This window comes from Colletotrichum chrysophilum (assembly GCF_026319265.1).
Source record: "Colletotrichum chrysophilum strain AFK26 chromosome Unknown scaffold_40, whole genome shotgun sequence".
Lineage (NCBI taxonomy): Eukaryota > Fungi > Ascomycota > Sordariomycetes > Glomerellales > Glomerellaceae > Colletotrichum > Colletotrichum chrysophilum.
In genome coordinates, this window is record NW_026517327.1 from 140,951 (window position 1) to 153,171 (window position 12,221).

Sequence of the window (12,221 nt, forward strand, 5' to 3'; positions counted from 1 at the left end):
GATGGGGGCGCGTTCTTCCGTATCCTTTGCTTGCCTATCGTTATGAAGTCATAACGCCGAGAGTCGTGTGGGCGCCTCTCCCGGCGGACCAAGACTACATCTTCTCCAAGCCCCCCGAATATTTTGGGCTTGTGTTTCCTCCAACTCTCGATATCAACAGACATCGTCTCTTCTCCTCGGCCACCTCTCTATCTTCCTCTTTCTTCCTATGCTCGCCTGTTCTCTTGATCTGAAGGGGGTAAAAGTGCTTGAACCTGGATAAGAGCACTCACACTTTTGCCCGTTCCATGCCGCATTCGTCAAGAGCCAAATAAACTCCCAACCCTCCGATTGGATCCGACGTCGAGTCTTGGCACCGCCCGGAGATCTAGTTGAGGATCGCACGACACCGCCCCTTAACCACCTTGGTCTGGACTACCCATACTTGAGTTGAAAAACATTTAACATGGGCAAGAAGGATCCCGAGGCCGAGGCAATGGCCAACCACATCTCTGGCCAGTCTAACAAGCCACTATCTCGTCCGGCACATGCCCTGTCTACTGAAGAAGTAATCCGGGAGCTCAGAGCCAACCCTGATGATGGTCTGACCCCAGAAGAGGCCAAGACTCGTCTCGACGAGTATGGCCGCAACGAATTTGGCGCTGACAAAGGCGTCCAACCCATCAAAATCCTCATCGGACAAATTGCCAATGCCATGACTTTGGTAAGAACCACGCTTGGTAGTCTCGTTTGAAACTGGCTAACTGGCTCGACTAGGTCCTCATCCTGGCCATGGGTGCTTCTTTTGGAATCAAATCTTGGATCGAAGGTGCCGTCGTAGCAGGCGTCATCACACTCAACATCGTCGTCGGCTTTCACCAAGAGTTTAAGGCCGCAAAGACCATGGATTCCCTCCGTTCTCTCAGCTCACCAACGGCCCAGGCGGTCCGCGAGGGCAGAAATGTCACAGTCCCTACCGTCGAGATTGTTCCTGGCGATATGGTTGAGCTCAAGACTGGTGACACAATCCCTGCCGATGTGCGCATCGTTGAAGCCGTCAACTTCGAGACTAATGAGGCCCTTTTGACGGGAGAGTCACTTCCCATCCGCAAGGAGGCTGCACAGACATTCGAGGACGACACCGGCCCCGGTGACCGCCTCAACGTCGCTTACAGCTCTTCAACGGTCACAAAGGGACGCGCTCGCGGCATCGTTTTCGCTACTGGAATGTACACCGAAATTGGTCAGATCGCCGCCGCCCTCAGAGGCAAGAACTCTCGTCGCCGCGACGTCAAGCGCAAGGAAGACGGCTCCGCCTCTTTTGCCCGCTACGTCCAGGCATGGGGGCTTACCCTCTCCGACGCTGTTGGACGCTTCCTTGGAGTGAATGTCGGAACGCCTCTGCAGAAAAAATTGTCTAAGCTTGCTATCCTGCTTTTCGGCACTGCTGTCGTCTGCGCCCTAATCGTTTTGGGTGCTAACGACTTCAACACGACACAAGAAGTTGTCATCTATGCTGTCGCTACTGGTCTCTCAATGATCCCCGCATCCTTGGTCGTCGTTTTGACTATCACCATGGCTGCTGGTACGAAGAGAATGGTCCAGCGCCATGTCATTGTCCGCCAACTGAAGAGTTTGGAGGCTCTTGGTGGTGTCACGAGTTAGTCTACTGCGCAGATTTCCATGTTTCGCTGCTAATACTTTCCAGACATTTGCTCTGATAAGACAGGCACTCTGACCCAAGGCAAGATGGTTGTTCGCAAGGCCTGGATTCCCGGAAAGGGAACCTTCTCTGTCAGCAATACTAAGGAGCCCTTCAACCCTACCGTTGGCGACCTCGGTCTTCGGCCGGCACAGCCCAAGGACATTGACTTCCAAGGCCAGGATGGTGAGGGCGAGCAGATCTCTGGCCCCGAAGAGATGGTCCTCCAGAGCAGAGTTCTCATTGACTACTTCAACATCGCCTCGCTTGCCAACCTGGCCAACGTTCACAAGACCGCCGAGGGCGAGTGGCATGCACGTGGCGACCCGACCGAAATTGCTATCCAGGTCTTCGCCTCCCGCTTCAACTGGAACCGCCTCCGCTTCTCCGGCGAGAACAGCCGATGGCGCCAAATCGCCGAGTTCCCCTTTGACTCCGACGTCAAGAAGATGTCCGTAATCTTCGAGGACACTGAGGCTGGCAGTGATGGGAAGGAGAGCAAGACCTGGCTTTTCACCAAGGGTGCCGTTGAGCGCGTCATCTCTTCCTGCCCCAAAATCCAAATGGGCGACGAGGTTGTCGACCTCACCAAGGACATTGAGAACGATATCTTGAGGAACATGGAGGCGCTTGCTCGCCTCGGTCTTCGTGTCCTTGCCTTTGCTAGCAAGTCTGACATTGGTACTGTTGACAACCACGAAAACTTGGACCGCGCAAACTTTGAGAAGGACCTTACCTTCCGTGGCCTCATCGGTCTTTACGACCCTCCTCGCCCTGAGTCTGCGCCTTCTGTCAAGCAATTCCACCAGGCTGGTGTCAGCGTCCACATGTTGACTGGCGACCACCCCGAAACTGCCCGCGCAATCGCTCTGGAAGTCGGAATCCTTCCCACCCGCATGAACGAGATCTCTTCCGATGTCGCAAGGACTATGGTGATGGCTGCTAGCGACTTTGACAAGCTCTCAGATGATGAGATTGACAAGCTGCCCCGTCTTCCTCTTGTCGTCGCACGCTGTGCGCCCCAGACCAAGGTGCGCATGATTGAGGCCCTCCACCGACGCAGGCGCTTCGTGGCCATGACTGGTGACGGTGTCAATGACTCCCCTAGTCTGAAGCGCGCGGATGTCGGTATCGCGATGGGCGAGAGTGGCTCTGATGTTGCTAAGGAGGCATCTGATATTATTCTCACGGACGATAACTTTGCCTCGATTCTTAACGCTGTCGAGGAAGGTCGTCGTATGTTCGACAACATCCAGAAATTCGTTTTGCACGTGTTGGCCTGTAACGTCGCCCAGGCTTGCACTCTGCTCATTGGTCTAGCATTCAAGGATGAGAGTGGTTTGTCCGTTTTCCCACTGGCTCCTGTGGAGGTTATGTGGATTATCATGATCACTTCCGGTCTTCCTGACATGGCGCTCGGTTTTGAAGTCGCTGCACCTGATATCATGGATCGACCGCCGCAAGACGTAAGTGGTGCTCACAACCCGTTATCTGTCGAATCAATGCTGACAACTCAAACAGATGAAGATTGGCGTCTTCACCTGGGAGCTTATGCTCGACATGCTCGTCTATGGTCTCTGGACCGCCGCCCTCTGCCTTGCGTCCTTTGTTCTCGTCATGTTCGGCTGGGGCAATGGTGACTTTGGCGTCAACTGCAACAACGAATATTCCGAACGCTGCGACACTGTATTCCGCGCCCGCGCTACCTGTTTCGCCGCACTCACCTGGTTCGCACTCTTCCTCGCCTGGGAGATGGTCAACATGCGACGATCCTTCTTCCGCATGCAGCCTAAGAGCAAGAAGTATTTTACGCAATGGTTCTGGGACACCTGGCGCAACAAGCTCCTGTTCTTCGCCATTATCATCGGCTTCGTGACCATCTTCCCGCTCACCTACATTCCCGTCCTCAACACCAAGGTGTTCAAGCATGCTCCCATCACCTGGGAGTGGGGCATCGTTTTCGTGTGCGCCGTTTTGTTCTTTGCCGGTATCGAGGCCTGGAAGTGGGCCAAGCGCATCTACTTCCGTCGCCAGTCGCACAAGCAGCATGGCGCCAACCCGGATCTCGAGAGTCGTGTCTTCGGTCACTACTACACTATTGGTGGCGTCGAGCTCGAGTCTTCGCCGACTCTGGGCAGCAGGACCATGACCAACGAGAAGGAGATGCGGGAGAAGGGTGGCAATGGGTACTCGAGCGCGGGTAGCCGGTGATGTTACCGTCTATTTGAACAAAAGTGATTCTAGCTGTAGGCGAATCCTGGAAGAGGAATAGGGGGTGGAGAGGAGACGAAAAGAGGCGCTTGTCAGATGACGATACCTCATGAGCACGATTCACGCCGGTTTGCTAGTATAGAGACGGGTTACATCAACCGAGAATGAAAAGTTCCTGCTTTGTCGAGAGCTTCAGTAGGACCGGCCGCAAGCATCGAATCAATAAATCCAGGTATGATCTAATACGCTTGGCGCGTCTTTTGCCTTAAAACGAATGATGACATGTGATCGTTCGCCTTGGAGCTGGCTTCTGGGAACATCCAGGTCACGGAAGCCCTCAAGTCGGTCCCACCCTTGCTGCACCTACGCTCAACTCCACAACGTCCCCCGCGATAATTATCACATTGTGCGCAGAAATTTCAACAACATCCGATATGGTGTAGTGGCCAACATGATGCCCTCTCATCTCTGTGAGAGGTTAGGCATAGCCCCGAGTTCGATTCTCGGTTTCGGAACGTTTCATTTTGCATTTTTGCACCATTCTTCAAGAACACTGAGAAGCAAGCACGCTTCCTCACTTTGGCCCGGCTCATGGCGACTCCAATCATTATGGGAAGAGCGAAATGTGTCCATAATCTAACATGCTATTTAAACAAAACATTTGTCGCCTCTACCAGTCAATCTAATAACCGTACGCCGTGTACACCACCCACCTAGCCCGACTCACTCAGAGCTTCGCGCGACCCCTCCAAGGTTGACCCATCTCATCCTTGTACGTCGCAAGCTCGTTACGCTTGCTGTCTCCGCCGTGGCTGACCTGCACCGGCTCGTCAAACACGGACTTGTTCTCCCTCTCCTTCCTCTGCGCGGCGTCGACGTACTCCCGCTCTCCCTCGCCAATGTACAGCTGCCTCGGGCGCCAGATCTTGACGCCGCCCTTCTGCAGCATCTGCTGCCTCCAGTGCGCCAGCCAGCCCACGCAGCGCGGCACGGCGAACAGCACCGGGTAGAAGTCGAGCGGGAAGCCCATGGCCTGGTAGATGAGGCCGGAGTAGAAGTCGACGTTGGGGTACAGGTTGCGCTTCTTCATGAACTCGCTCTCGCGCGCGTACTTTGCGAGCTCGAGCGCCGTGTCGAGCAGCTGGTTGCGGCCCGTGACGGCGAAGACCTCCTCGGCCAGCTGCCGGATGGCCGTCGAGCGCGGGTCGACGTTCTTGTACACGCGGTGGCCGAAGCCGACGAGCACGCGCTCGCGCTTCTCGACCTTGGCCATGAAGGCGGGCACGTTCTCGGGGCTGCCGATCTCCATCAGCATGCGGATGGCGCTCTCGCTGGCGCCGCCGTGGCTGGGGCCGTAGAGCGCGGCGCAGCCCGCGGAGACGACGCTGTACGGGTCGACGAGACTGGAGCCGACCTGGAGGACGGTCGCCGTGGAGCAGTTCACCTCGTGGTCGGCGTGGATGATGAAGAGCGCGTCCAGGGCCTTCTCGAGCACCGGGTGGGGCTGGTACTCGTGTCCGCTGAGGTGGTCGAGGAGGTAGAGGAAGTTGCCGGTGTAGCTAAGGCCCTGGGCGGGACGGTTGAACGGTCTGCCCTGGCGCATGCGGTAGGAAGCGGCCGCGAGCGTGGGAGCCTTGCCGATGATGCGGAGGATCTGCTTGTCGAGCATCTTGAGGGCTTCCGGGTCGCCTGACGCGGCGTTGGTGTAGAGCTTCTGACCCTGCAAGCTGGGGTTCGACTCCGGCGCGAAGGCACCGAGGGCGGAGAAGGAGGACTGCAGCATGGCCATGGGATGCGTGTCGTAACGGAACGACTTGAACATGCCCTCGATGTCGCTGTGGATGTAGGTGTGGTGCATGATCTCATCCTGCCACTTGCTGTACTGCGTCGACGTCGGCAGCTCGCCGTAAATGAGGAGGAACGCGCTCTCGAGGAAGTGCGACTTGTTCACCAGCTGCTGGATGGGGTACCCGCGGTACCGGAGGATTCCATCCTGGCCGTTGATGTATGTGATGTTGCTCTGCACGACGGCGGTGTTCATGTATGCCGGGTCGTACACGCGGAGACCCTGGTCCGTCTCATCCTCGGCGCGGTCGTTGCCTCTCGCGGCCTTGATCTTCTTGATGTCCGTAGCCTGGACGGAGTTGTGAGTGATGGGCAGCTCGTAAGACTTTCCGGTGCGGTTGTCGACGACAGTGAGAGACTGGCGCGGAGCGGGTATCGCGCCACGTGGCGCATTCTTCACAGTAGTGACCATTTTCCTTTTGAGTTATTCTGCCCAAATTCGAATTGAGTTAAGATAGAACAGATCAGGCAAAAAATGAGATGGCAGTTTCACACGATGGTCTTTGATGAGAGAGACTTCTTGTATCCGTACATGGGGAGACAATGCGCGTCACCCGGACAGCTGAAAGGAGGTCCGGCTGGCGTCGGGGGTCGGCAGTGCTGGCCCGAGTGCCGAGGTTGTTTTCCATGCTCCTAATACGGTAAGATCTGATGCCTGTAGCGTGGGAAGCTCAAGCACATGCCAGGGGTCCCAAAGTCTCGTTGGGTGTTTCGTCGATTGAGCTGCAAGAGACACATGCCATTGTGTGTTAACTTGATCACAGGTCCGACCCGTTGGTTCTGGATTGCTGGAAAACGGACGAGCGGATGAGCTTAATGGAGGGCGCTAGCAGAGTTGCATTTCCATTGCAGATACAGGGGAGGATCCTTGCATGATCAGCTAAAATGACGGGAGACGAACGGCCAACAGCGCTGGCGTCCTTCTAGAGAGCTTCATCAATCTGGGGTATGTATGGGCTGGGCACTAGGTCCTGGCCCCAGGATTGCACCAAGGACTCGCCTTTGATCAAGTGGGCTTGGCCTCTTTCATATGTAGGACCTCGGCAGTGACTGTTTGGGGGCGCAATGTATCGCGATTGACAATTATGACAAGTGACAGAGTTGGTTGGCTCTTGTGGTGCATAGTCATGCTCGTCGTGAACTGAGAATTTGTTTCTTTCCTGTCCTGTCAAGACGAGAAGCCCAATTTCGAGATCAACTCAAAACCGAACTTGAAAGTGGTATTCGTCTGTCCAGAACCGCAGGTTCAGTCATATTTAGCTCCTTTTATCTCTTCCCGCCATCTTTCCCATCGGGATAAACCCATGAACCCATCTTCAAGTCCCAGAACATCATGGCTCAGGCCCGACAAAACCCACCTCCGGTCCCCGCGGCCGCGACACGGCCGGAAATTCATCTCTTGGCGGAGACCCTCACCAGCCTGAATCCCGTCGGAGTCGGCATCGTCTCCGTCGCTTGAATTTGGTCCGACCGGAGTGGATTCACTCAAAGGATGATCTTTTGTAACGTTCGTGAATAGTTCATTGGCTGTCGACCCTTGAATGCATCCTGCAAGCGCATAAGCAGCTCCTCTCCGCGCATGACGTAAATCCGTTTGAGAACCTCCACAGCGGCGGCCCTGAACTATGTTTTGCGGAACCGAGGACACTACCGAACGCCATCCCCGCAGGACTCCAAACTCGGGACCTGACCCCTCATCTCAACATATATTCTGCTGAGGCTGAAGTCAGCAGAAGAATTATTTCGCAAGAGGACTATTAGGAACTCATCTTAACACTATCGAACTTACACCCGCCTGGTTCAGAAACTCAGACGAAGACATTGAGAGCTTCTTGTCTCACTAATACCTAGGCGTTCTCACGAATAGAACACAACTGAGACACTCACGCAGCACCCGCCAAACCGTCAGCAACTCAAAATGGCGGCGTTGGTGCCAGTTCTTGTGGCTGGTCTGGCCGTCTTTGGTGGCTACACCTACGGCCCAGCCATCAAGCAAACGGCGACGGTTCTCGGAGTATCGCGGACCGTCAATAACACACCTGTCGAGCACGGCGGCGACCTTGTCTACATCGGCGACACGATCCATTGCGAGGACATTCACCACCATGAGCCGAGTGGGCTCCTTTTCACCGCGTGCGAAGATGACACAGAGACGCGCAAGGCATGGTTTCCGCCGCTTGGAACTTTTGAAGACCCGGTCAAGGCAAGCAAGTCTACAGGCTCTATTCATATCATTGACCCCAAGGTAAGTTCAATGTGGCTGGAGTGTAATGCGCAAGTCAACTGACAGCCCGCCAGGACATGACCACTAAGCGCCTCAAGTTCGAGAAATTTGACAGCACTTTCATTACTCACGGCATCGATGTCATTTCCGACCCGGAAAAGACTGACGCCGTCTATGTGTTTGCCGTCAACCATGTTCCCCACGCCGAGTACCTCGCAACCAAGGCTGGTGGCCAAGGCGACCAGAAGGTGTTGGACAAGGCCCAATCTCGGATTGAAATCTTCCATCACATCCTGGGCTCATCCACCATCAGGCATGTGCGGTCAGTCCAGCACCCGCTTGTCAAGACGCCCAACGACATTTTCATCAAGGACCCGCACTCCTTTTACGTTACCAATGACCACTTCTACCGCGAGGGAACGATGCGCCTCATTGAGGACCTGTGGCCTGGAGCATCTTGGACAGACACTATCCACGTCACCATCGACAAGCTTTCTGCGCTGAAGCCCACAGACGGCGTCACGGCGCAGGTTGCCTACGAGGGAATGAGAAATAACAACGGCCTGGGTCACTACAAGCCTGGGTACATCCTGATTGACGATTGTTCCGGCGCCGCGATGCACATTGGCAAGCTGTCTTCGGATCCGAAGAACGTCACCATCGATATCGAAGATTCCGTCCATTTTGACTCCTACATCGATAACCCCAGCTATTTCAACGACCCGTACAAGTCCGAGACCCAGGATGCCAGCGGCTTCATCCTGCCAGGTCTCATCCGGCCCATTGATATTGTGAAGCAGATTGGCGATCCTACCTCTAACATCGGATCCATTGTCTGGTATGCGAAGCCGATCGCGAATTGCGACAGTGCCAAGGCCGAATGCTGGGAGAAGCGCGCTCTGTTTGAGGATGATGGAACCAGAATTCGTTCAGCTGCCGGCGCAGTCTTGGTGGGCATTGACCCGGCCAAGGAGAACAACAAGAAGAAGGCGTGGCTTTTTGTTACTGGCTTCTACTCGAGCGCCGTCGTGGCGGTCAAGGTCGATCTTTAAAGGCTGTCATTTGATGGCCAGACTGTAAAACAGTTCTTCAAATGAAGCTGGCGAAGTTTTGGTGGTGTGTTTTGAAGTCGTGGAAGGGGAATTCGGCATGTGTCCATTGTACTTGGTCTGGCAAGGCTCAAAAGTGGAAATAATGAAACAATGGGTGTAAAGAGAGTTGAAAGAGCAGCTTATGAGAGCCATGATGAAGTGAGAGATAATTACAAATCACCAACCTGAAGGCTGAGAACCTCGATTGAAACTTGATGATCACATGTGAGCGCTTTTCAATCTTGTTGGAGACGTTCTCTTTCAATCCACGATAGGATCGTAGCAACCAGACTATGTACCAAATGTTGCCAAAATATCTCAGGTATCTCATCCTTCAAGTATTAATACAGAATACGACAAAATACAATCTTGCCTCCCACTTCCAAACATGGGGGGAGTACGCATGAGTGAGCAAAAGGTATATATACACAAGCTTAGATTCCAACCTTGACGGTAAAGTGGCGCTCTATTGGTTCTCCAAAACATCAAAGATACCCTCCATGACAGGTGGCGTCGTGTCGGCCCTGATGGGCTTATCAAATGAGAAGGAGTCCATCGACAGGATGGGAGTCGTGGCGACGGAATTGCCCAGCGAGATTGATCTCGTCCCTACCGACGACGACGCCCGCGGCCGGGGTTCAAGCATGCCCAGGCCAATCTCTTCGGCGCCGGAGGCATTGCGCTCAGCGTCAAGCATCATGTCCAGTCTGGAAGAATGCCGCCGAAGAGGTCGAGACCCGGGCCAACTAGGCGTTTGGGTCATGGCTCGCCTGGCCGAGTTTGGGCGAGGCAAAGGGAGAGAGACGGGAGAAAGGTGGTTCGAAGACGGGATGGAAGAGAAGCTGGGAGTTCGTAGTAGAGGCTGCTGGGTAGTCGACGACTGGTACTCCAGCTCGAGAAGCATGAGAAGGTCTGTAACAGTGACACCATCAGGAAGGCTGAAGTCCGGCCGAGGAATGCGCTTGTATGCGACAGACTTCGTCCTGCTCCTGTTCTTGGGCGGCTGGAGAGAGCCGGTCTCAACAGCCAAGCCTTCCGGCCTTCCCCGGGGTACGGGGACCGGGACGTCCGGCTCGCTTGGTCGACGAACTTCGCTTGCACAACTAGGCCGGCGCGCATCACTTGCGTAACTCGGCCGGCGGGCGTCACCGCCGGCGAAGGTGGTGAAGCTCGCGTAGCTGGGCCGGCGATCGCCCGGTTCATCCGGCAGACTCGGGACGTCGCCGGCGAACCCAAAGTCAAAAGCAGGGTCATTGGGCTGGTTGCCAAAGGTGTCTCGCTTCTGTGGGGGCTGGAAGTCGATGGTGTCCGTCCGTCTTACGGGCCTGACCTCCGGTGCGACCTCGGGCTCAGTCTTCGGCTGAGCCACCGAATCGCGGGTTCCATTGCCGGAGAACCCGAAGTCGAATAATGAGAAGTCGGAAGCCCGCTTGTCATTCTGCTGAGCCGGCCTTGGCTCGGGGGACGGCGACGGCTTCTGCTCAGGTCGGGGGCTGAGCGGTTGGGTGAGAGACTGGGGTTCCGGGGTCTTGAGAGGCGAGCTATATAAGGGTTGATGCGTGGCAGGGCTCTCCGGGCGTGAGCGTTGGCGCAATGACGGCGACCTTTGGAATGCCGACTGCAGACGAAGCTGCCCTCGTTGAGACTTGGAGAGCTGTCGTTGTACGCCGAGCCCGGGCACCGCTGGTGAAGATGCATCCGATGCAGACACAGGTTGTGCAGCGGGCATCATGCTCATTCTCCTCAGGGAGCTGAGGGAGTCCGGGGTCTTGGTCTCGAATGCCGACACTGCCTTGGAAACGGGGACATTTTGATGGCCAGTATGGTTCATCTCCTGGATGAGATACTGCAGTTGGTTGTCGTCGAGGTCGGCCAGGACCTCGTACAGGGAGCCGAAGGACGATGAGGGCTTGTGTCCCTTGCGATGAGACGGCGCCGGAGACTCCATGGCGGCTGATGATTGCAGGTGGTAGTTACTGTAGTGGTGGTGGTGGTGGTAGTGGTAGTGGTAGTAATAGTACTGCGTCGACCTGGTCGAGAGCAACGTCTGTCGGCAGCGCTGGCCGTGAAACCGAATCTACACCGTCGCCTGTTACACTGGCGGCGGATGATGGACATGAACTCAGTCGAGGGGGACGACGAAGAAGGCGGAGGTCATTCAAGGTTGCTGTGACCTTGCTGGGCAGCGTGTTCGTGTCGCACCGCACCGATGTGCTCCCGTCAAAGCCCTGCTCGACAGGTTTGTGTGGAGTCGACGTGCAGCAAGGAGACAAGCTTGATTGCAAGGCGAAGAAAAAAAGAAAAGCAAAGCAAAGCGCAGAGTAGCAACAGAGATCCGCTTCCTCGATGACGGGTGGAGCAGCGAGTTTGAATTGGATGTCGTGAAAATGCCAAAAGTCCGAAGCAGTCGCACGTACACAGTGCCTTCCTTGCCTTACTCGCGAGGGGAGGGTAAAAAAAAAGGCTTGGGATAACTCGTGACAAGTCGGGATATCAAAGCCCATGCCTGCCAATGCCCCCTTTTCAAAAAGGTCGCGCCAAATCATTAAAGCGAAATGATGAGTAATTTGGCACGCTGGGGCGACATCGAGCCCGTCGCAGGGGTCTCGTGGCGCGTTTGGAGCGCGTTACAAAACCTCTTGTACATGGCCCGTGCCGGGCACGTGGAGATCAAACAGAGAGATGAAGGGGAGAGCCGTTATGGGGTCTGATTGACAGCTTACAGGAGGAAGAATGGGCGCTGTTTCTTTGAGTTGATTAAATTCCCGAAACTTTATTCCACACTATTGGCTTTGGCAATGACGTGAAACACAGGTGGGATGAGCTAGAGGTCGAGACTTTGGGCTGTCAGTGATATATCCCAGTGAAGAGTGAGTGAGTGAGAATAGCTCATTGAGATCTGAGACTCGGCGGAAGATAAGAATGAGATTGAGTGAGATGAAGCGAGGGGAAATAATTGAAGTTACATCATGTAATAAGAAAGAGGATAATGCAATCGGTCTAAGCATGCCATTCAGAAAATCAATAGTGAGATTGCCTATGTTTTCGCTTTTAGATAATGCTATTTTGTGGCCCCCAACGCCCTTAACATCGCTCTCACTCATAAGTCATTCACTCAAGTCACTCTCGATCACCCATTCAGTCTGCCTGTGCGAGCCAAGCACAGACT

General features: G+C 55.0%; 4 protein-coding genes and 1 non-coding gene across 5 annotated transcripts; 3 read left to right on the plus strand and 2 right to left on the minus strand.

Moving 5' to 3' along the window:
• Window positions 1-445: 445 nt before the first annotated feature.
• COL26b_005767 (uncharacterized protein) lies at window positions 446-3,892 on the plus strand (the record flags this gene model as incomplete). Its single annotated transcript, XM_053178604.1, has 4 exons — window positions 446-703; window positions 757-1,639; window positions 1,688-3,147; window positions 3,203-3,892. 4 exons carry the CDS (start codon window positions 446-448, stop codon window positions 3,890-3,892), a joined length of 3,291 nt encoding a protein of 1,096 aa, XP_053037424.1.
• Window positions 3,893-4,320: 428 nt separating this feature from the next.
• On the plus strand, window positions 4,321-4,407 carry COL26b_005768. Its single transcript has one exon. It is a non-coding gene; the product is annotated as a tRNA-Glu (tRNA).
• A 212-nt stretch (window positions 4,408-4,619) lies between these two features.
• On the minus strand, window positions 4,620-6,149 carry COL26b_005769 (uncharacterized protein; the record flags this gene model as incomplete). Its single annotated transcript, XM_053178605.1, has 1 exon — window positions 4,620-6,149. One exon carries the CDS (start codon window positions 6,147-6,149, stop codon window positions 4,620-4,622), a length of 1,530 nt encoding a protein of 509 aa, XP_053037425.1.
• A 1,506-nt stretch (window positions 6,150-7,655) lies between these two features.
• Window positions 7,656-9,013, plus strand: COL26b_005770 (uncharacterized protein; the record flags this gene model as incomplete). The annotated part of the gene is made up of 2 exons (XM_053178606.1): window positions 7,656-7,982; window positions 8,036-9,013. The coding sequence occupies 2 exons, from the start codon at window positions 7,656-7,658 to the stop codon at window positions 9,011-9,013; spliced, it is 1,305 nt and encodes a 434-aa protein (XP_053037426.1).
• A 505-nt stretch (window positions 9,014-9,518) lies between these two features.
• Window positions 9,519-11,000, minus strand: COL26b_005771 (uncharacterized protein; the record flags this gene model as incomplete). Its single annotated transcript, XM_053178607.1, has 1 exon — window positions 9,519-11,000. The coding sequence occupies one exon, from the start codon at window positions 10,998-11,000 to the stop codon at window positions 9,519-9,521; it is 1,482 nt and encodes a 493-aa protein (XP_053037427.1).
• Between the last annotated feature and the right edge of the window lie 1,221 nt (window positions 11,001-12,221).